Genomic DNA, 7,500 nt, shown 5'->3' with positions numbered 1-7,500 from the left:
AATAACTTTATTATCTCCAACTGGAGAAATTTGGTCAGGTGCATTATCACAACATAGTCAAGTAAACAACACGGGGACCATAAGTGTAAAAGTCAACAACAGCTTTTACGAATGTTACGAACTACGGATACAAATGTAAAAAAATATCACATACACCGTTTCATACATACATCCACACACTGCAGGTAATAACTAGTATTCTTAATGTAAAAAAAGAAAGAATTAAGAAACATTATTTGAATATAATTATAAACATAGCCTACTATACTGCACATTGATTATAATAGACAGATAAGATAAGAATAAAGATAAATTGCAGAAAACCGCAACCAGATAATCAGCACACACCCGCATCCCCCCCACCCCCACCCCCACCCACCCCCCACACGCGGATTACTTGATTAAACAAGAGTAATAAACATATGTTCTCAAAAAAAAGCATTTCACATATTCGCTTTTAAAAAACATTGCAATTAATTATTACATCGTAATTATTAAACAGAAATATATTTAGAATATGGACGTTAGCATTAGACATATTCCATTGTGCATTCAACAAACACCAGCGTGTCGCCCCCTCGCGAAGCGCCACCTAGTGATATACATACAACTTCCTCATATCAACACAACGTTCTTTTTCGTTCGGCCTTTCTTTCACTCACGGTTGGAATGCGTGGTGCTGTACATAGCCGCGGGGTTGATACACATATCAATCAGCATAGCGTTGGCTTGCAGGCGAAGTTCGCGCGCCAGTGTGACGTCACGGCTCCACAGCCAACCTTTTCCCAGCAGGCATCTGTCAGAGTCCGCCACTACAGCCACGCAGCCAAACACCAAAGCGTAGTGGTCGTAGTCCGTTGAGATGACGTTGTAAGGGATGTCATCTGTGCATGTTGTTACCGACTTGACAACTTGACATTTTTCGACACTTGGTATTTTGAATCGTCTGCATAGCGTCAGCAAGTGGACAAGGGGGTTGGGGTGGGGGGGTTAGGGGAAGGTGGAGGCTATCGTTTTGAGTATATTGTAGCTGTGAGATCTGTATTATCAATGGTTTCTCCAGTCAATGGGAAATCATTTACAGCTTAGTCTTTTGTGAAGGACTATGACTCTGAAACTAGGAGGCAAAATTGCACTGGCTCTTAGTGCTGCAGCCTTGTGGGCTAGTTGGCCTTTGGGAACCATCCCAACGCCGACTGTCCTAAAACCCTCTTGGCCGAGAGAGTGGGGATGTACTTGGCCAAGACACTCTCCACTGCAATCAAATTCTAGCCCAAATAGTCGGAACAGCAGTTGCCTCTGCTGTTCTGATGATCACAGTCAGACACGATTGACTACCATATATATATATATATATATATATATATATATATATATAGTAGCTGCAAAGCTCTCTCTCTCTCTCTCTCTCTCTCTCTCTCTCTCTCTCTCTCTCTCTCTCTCTCACACACACACACACACACACACACAAACCTATACGCATCACACACTCAGTGAACGTACGTGCGGATGCTTGCACTAAACATGCGCTACTGCCGGCGTACCATTTAGAGATTATCATTGTGTTGGTCATTTTTTTCTCACATTGCTTCTGCTACTGATGTATCTAGCTAGATAGTCGAAGTATACTGGTGTGGGTAGTCACGTCCAAGCTGCTTGTTCCTGGTAAATGTAATGGTGGAATTCTCTTTGTCGTGTGTGTGTGTGTGTGTGTGTGTGTGTGTGTGTGTGTGTGTGTGCATACGTGCATGTGTGCGTTTGAGTGTGTGTGTGGAGGGGGTGGGCCAGTACACGCGGATGCGCAAACATGCGTGTGTGAAGTGTACCCTGTTTTGTGTTTGTGTGTGCCGTGCCGGGTGTGCTTGCGCATGTTTGTACAATGTGCTTATGCATGTGTATGCACGTGTGAATCAGAATTGTCAATTAAACCTTAACAAAGTTTCTAAGACACGCATGCACAGTCATATACACCACACACAAAAAGTCAACAATAAAACAAAATAAAAGATAGAACAAGAAACTGAATTAGTCAGTCTCCATGCTTTGCTAACGAAATATTCTTTCAAGTTTGCCTTCCAGTATCAACTGAGCGTTAATAGTATTTGAAAGGTATTTCTGCCATTAAATGATTATCATTCGTGGAAGGCATGATTCGTCTTTGTGCACGCGCATGTGTGTGTGTGTGTGTGTGTTGGAGCTCATGTACGTTTATATGTATTTGACTGTGCTTTCATATCTGTGAAACTGCATGTTTGGTGCATATCTGTTATGCATGTGTGGGTGTGTGTGTCTTCATGTTTTACATTTTTTTTTGCTTATTTATCATCATTGTTGTCTTATTTATTTATTTATTTATTTATTTATTTATTTATTTTATTATTATCATTACTATTACCTTTTTTATATCATTTAAAAAAAAATTATTTATGTAAGCTTATCTATTATTTATTCACCTTTTTTTCTTTTTCTTTTTTTTCTCAAGGCCTGACTAAGCGCGTTGAGTTACGCTCCTGGTCAGGCATCTGCTTGGCAGATGTGGTGTAGCGCATATGGATTTGTCCGAACGCAGTGACGCCTCCTTGACGCGGCTACTGAAACTGAAAACTGAAAGCACGCGCATGAACGTACGCGAGTGTGTACATGTCCACGAGGTGAAAGGTGGCAAACAGACCAACAAACAGACGAAAATTGAACTCACAGACAGACATGGATCGACAAGAACAAAGCAATAACAGGGAGGCAGTGAGGCAAAAGGCTCACAGACACAAACACAATGTTTACGTACCACCCCCATAATAAAAGAGGAGTTTCCCTGGAGTTTGGGTCCGAGTCATATTTATCTGGTAATGGAGGCACTCGTCACTTGGAGTCCTATTTAAAAAAAAAAAAAAAAAAAAAAAAAAAAAACACAGAAAGAAAAAAATTACCGGTAAGCCTGTGGAAAACAAAAAGAAAAAGAAAAGAAAATTAAGCATCTGGTTTTGGTTAAAAACTTAACTGATTTAGAAAGTAACCATCCACACACACACACACACACACACACACACATAGGGGGTGAGGGGTGGGGTCCCGATACTTAAACAGCATCCTAGCACGCATTAAAAGATATATATTCTTAACTAATACATTAACTGAAAAAAAAAAAAAAGAAATCAAAATCAGAAACCCTGCCCCAAACTGGTCATTACGAATTGATACATTGCACGTACAATACTGCAAACTACCTTGTACACACCCAGTAGGTATATCGCCCATTTCCCATTTTGGTTTAAAAACTGTGCACAGGGTAAAAGTTGTAAATGCCCACACCCACTTTGAAAGTAAAAAAAAAATAAAAATAAATAAATAAATAAATAAATGAAACAAAAAGAAAAATCATCTTGAACGAATAGCAATTCAGTTTGTCATTAATTTTGTGATTGCGTAACTTTACAAAGCAGTTCAGATTTAGATCTGGAGATAGAGAAAAGAGCGCCAGCATAATTTGTCGATGTGTCGCAGAAAAAGAAGAAGAAGAAGAAATTAAGTAAGAGCATGACGTTACTTCATGACGTAGTGTCTTAGATTCAGTTGCCGTTTTGTTTTCTCACTCCCTACCCACCCATTGTAGTAAGTAAGGAAGTGTGCTTACACAAAGGGTAAATCACTCAGTAAAAGCCCAACCCCAACTCTAGGGTGAAGAGGGCATGGCGTTACTTCATGACGTTGAGTCTGCTTTCAGTTGCTGTTTCTCACTCAAAACCCAGCCGATGTGAGTTAGGAAATATGCTCACACAAAGGGTAAATTACTCACTAAACGCCCGCCCCCTATCTCTAAGGCTGAAGAGAGGAGGGGCACTTGATAGTCAATCTGACTCCTTTTTATCGATCACTCCTTTTTACTGTAAGTCACCTACCTGGCTGCCACCTGGCAAAGAACAGCACCGTTGGGCCGGAGGGTGTAGGTGTGCACGTAATCCTGGTAGAACTCACTGGACGGAGTGTAGTTCGCCGCCAGCCAGGCCATCTCTTTCCACGGTTTGGACACGTACTGCTCGGCACACAGCAACAAAAAAAAAGTAGGTCATACTAGTTATTCATAAAAAAAAGGTCACATCGCCTTTTACGGCCATCGCGGCAGTGAATTCTGACACGGGAAGGTCGGGGCCCCAATACTGTCCTTCCGCTGTTTTAACCGTCCGCAACCAAAGTGGGGTAGCTGTTCACACCTGGGTGGAGAGAATCGGGTGAAAGTGTCTTTCCCTATGAGGACACTACACCATGTCGAAATGGGGCCTGGAACCCTGCTTACTGAACACAGTGGGGTAGCCTAACCATTCACACCTGGGTAAAGAGAGGAAAAATCAGCGGAAGGTGTCATTCCCCCAAGGACACTACACCATGTCGAAATGGGGCCTAGAACCCTGCTTACTGAACACAGTGGGGTAGCCGTTCACACCTGGGTAGAGACAGGAAAATCAGAGGAAGGTGTCATTCCCCCAAGGACACCACACCATGTCGAAACGGGGCCTAGAATCCTGACCACTGAACACAGTGGGGTAGCCTAACCGTTCATACCTGGGTAAAGACAGGAAAATCAGAGGAAGGTGTCATTTCCCCAAGGACACCTTGTCGAAGTGGGGCCTAGAACCCTGCTACTGAACACAGTGGGGTAGCCTAACCGTTCACACCTGGGTAGAGACAGGAAAATCAGAGGAAGGTGTCATTCCCCCAAGGACACTACACCATGCCGAAACGGAGCCTTGAGTCCTGATCACTGAACACAGTGGGGTAGCCGTTCACACCTGGTTAAAGAGAGGAAAGTCAGAGGAATGTGTCATTCCCCCAAGGACACCACACCATGCCGAAAAGGGGCCTAGAACCCTGATCACTGAACACAGTGGGGTAGCCGTTCACACCTGGGTAAAGAGAGGAAAGTCAGAGGAATGTGTCATTCCCCCAAGGACACTACACCATGTCGAAATGGGGCTGGCCTCGAACCCTGCTTACTGAACACAGTGGGGTAGCCGTTCATACCTGGGTAAAGAGAGGAAAGTCAGAGGAAGGTGTCATCTCCCCAAGGACACCACACCATGCCGAAACGGGGCCTAGAATCCTGATCACTGAACACAGTGGGGTAGCCTAACCGTTCACACCTGGGAGGAAGGTGTCATTCCCCCAAGGACACCACACCATGTCGAAACGGGGCCCCGAACCCTGAAACTGAACACAGTGGGGTAGCCTAACCGTTCACACCTGGGTAGAGACAGGAAAATCAGCGGAAGGTGTCATTTCCCCAAGGACACCTTGTCGAAGTGGGGCCTAGAACCCTGCTACTGAACACAGTGGGGTAGCCTAACCGTTCACACCTGGGAAGAGACAGGAAAAATCAGCGGAAGCTGTCATTCCCCCAAGGACACTACACCATGTTGAAATGGGGCCTAGAACCCTGCTTACTGAACACAGTGGGGTAGTCTAACCGTTCACACCTGGGAGGAAGGTGTCATTCCCCCAAGGACACCACACCATGCCGAAATGGGGCTGGCCTCGAACCCTGATCACTGAACACAGTGGGGTAGCCTAACCGTTCACACCTGGGTAGAGACAGGAAAATCAGAGGAAGGTGTCATTTCCCCAAGGACACCTTGTCGAAGTGGGGCCTAGAACCCTGCTACTGAACACAGTGGGGTAGCCTAACCGTTCACACCTGGGAGGAAGGTGTCATTCCCCCAAGGACACCACACCATGTCGAAACGGGGCCTAGAACCCTGATCACTGAACACAGTGGGGTAGCCTAACCGTTCACACCTGGGTAAAGAGAGGAAAGTCAGAGGAAGGTGTCATTCCCCCAAGGACACTACACCATGCCGAAACGGGGCCTAGAATCCTGACCACTGAACTGTGGGTCAAAAGTCCAACGCTTAACTCATCCTGCCACGGCACACTGGTCAACGTCACAAATTATTCTTGAGCAAGCCGAGTTTTCTCAGAGCAAGTGAAGGAACGTGTGTTATTGTAGCAGTTAGTATGCGTGGTGATGGTGGTTGTGGTTGTAACAGCATAGTGGTAGTGATGGTAGTAATAATACTTTCATTTCAAGTGGGCATGTGTGTGAGGGCGCACGCACGCCAGCGTATCATTGACATAAAAACCGATACACGTTAAAATGACACCCAATCGTTCTCAAAGGTCGAATAGGGTATGAAGAGGGAGGAGTTGGGGGTGGGGGGGGGGGAGACCTGAATGATAAGATGGGGTGGTTTTCAACTTTTTTTTTTTTTTTTTAAAGGGGTGAGACGGGTAGAGGCGAGGAAGGGGATGATGATGGAAGGAGGAAGGGGGCGGGAAGACAAGACAAAATCTTTATTATCGAGGGTAATAGATAAGCAAGTAACAAGCTTTTTTTTACATCCAGTCCTCGCCCTAAAGAGGGAATAAAGCTAAAAAAGCGAAAATGAGCACACACACACAGAAAAAAAAATCAAAACACAATCAAAATACACCATTATTTCACCATTCACAGCCATTCCACAAAAGGAAGAAGAAGAAAAGAAAAGAAAAAAAAATCATGAAACACACACACACACACACACACACACACACACACACACACACACACACACACAAGAGGGAACATGAGGGGCTGAAGGACTAGACAGGAAGCCGAGGAGAAACATTTCATGTCAACCTATATACCACCCTAGTGGGGTGATGGCCTAGTGGTAACGCGTCCGCCTAGGAAGCGAGAGAATCTGAGGGCACTGGTTCGAATCACGGCTCAGCCGCCGATATTTTCTCTCCCTCCATTAGACCTTGAGTGGTGGTCTGGACGCTAGTCATTCGGATGAGACGATAAAAGGGTTGTTCCTGGCAAAATTCTGTAGAAAAAATCCACTTCGACAGGAAAAACAAATAAAACTGCACGCAGGAAAAAACACCAAAAAATGGGTGGCGCTGTAGTGTAGCGACGCGCTCTCCCTGGGGAGAGCAGCCCGAATTTCACACAGAGAAATCTGTTGTGATAAAAAGGAATACAAATACAAACAAATACGGATAAATAAATATACCTCTCTGAAGAATTTCCAAAACGCAGAATCAAAGAAAGAAGAAGAAGATGAAGAAGAAGAAGAAAAATCCAATTACTTTCCATGTATCAAAACATGTATCTATGCAGCGGGATAAGAATTACAATAATTATGCTGACAACCCATCGTGGTCAAAAGTTGATGGGGTGGGGTGGAGTGAAAATGGGGCGGGGAAGAATTGGGGGGGGGGGGGGAGAAGAGCAGTGCAAGAGCTGGGGTGGTTGGGGATATTTGCTTTCATATAGATATATATATATTTTTTTTTTTTTAATATATATATATATATAGACAGTGTGTGTGTGGTGTGTGTGTGTGTGTGGATAGGTGCACTCACACTAACCTCAGTGAGATCGAAGTTCGCTTGCACGGGAAAGTTGGCCACTCGGCAATCCCGCCCTGGCAGCGCCACCATTTGGTTCAGTGGGCATGCCGAGCC

General features: G+C 44.6%; 1 protein-coding gene across 1 annotated transcript in view; it reads right to left on the bottom strand.

The window, feature by feature from the left end:
- LOC143280861 (uncharacterized) overlaps positions 1-7,500 on the bottom strand; it is a 22,797-nt gene that overhangs the window by 2,288 nt on the left and 13,009 nt on the right. The window contains exons 5-8 of the mRNA XM_076585587.1: positions 7,405-7,499; positions 3,897-4,030; positions 2,786-2,871; positions 663-884 (exon numbers count right to left, since the gene is read on the bottom strand). Coding sequence (XP_076441702.1) covers positions 663-884; positions 2,786-2,871; positions 3,897-4,030; positions 7,405-7,499 — 537 coding nt within the window. The remainder of the gene's footprint in view (positions 1-662; positions 885-2,785; positions 2,872-3,896; positions 4,031-7,404; position 7,500) is intronic.

Source organism: Babylonia areolata, chromosome 4, assembly GCF_041734735.1.
Source record: "Babylonia areolata isolate BAREFJ2019XMU chromosome 4, ASM4173473v1, whole genome shotgun sequence".
Lineage (NCBI taxonomy): Eukaryota > Metazoa > Mollusca > Gastropoda > Neogastropoda > Buccinidae > Babylonia > Babylonia areolata.
This window is presented reverse-complemented; position numbering and strand designations above follow the sequence as displayed.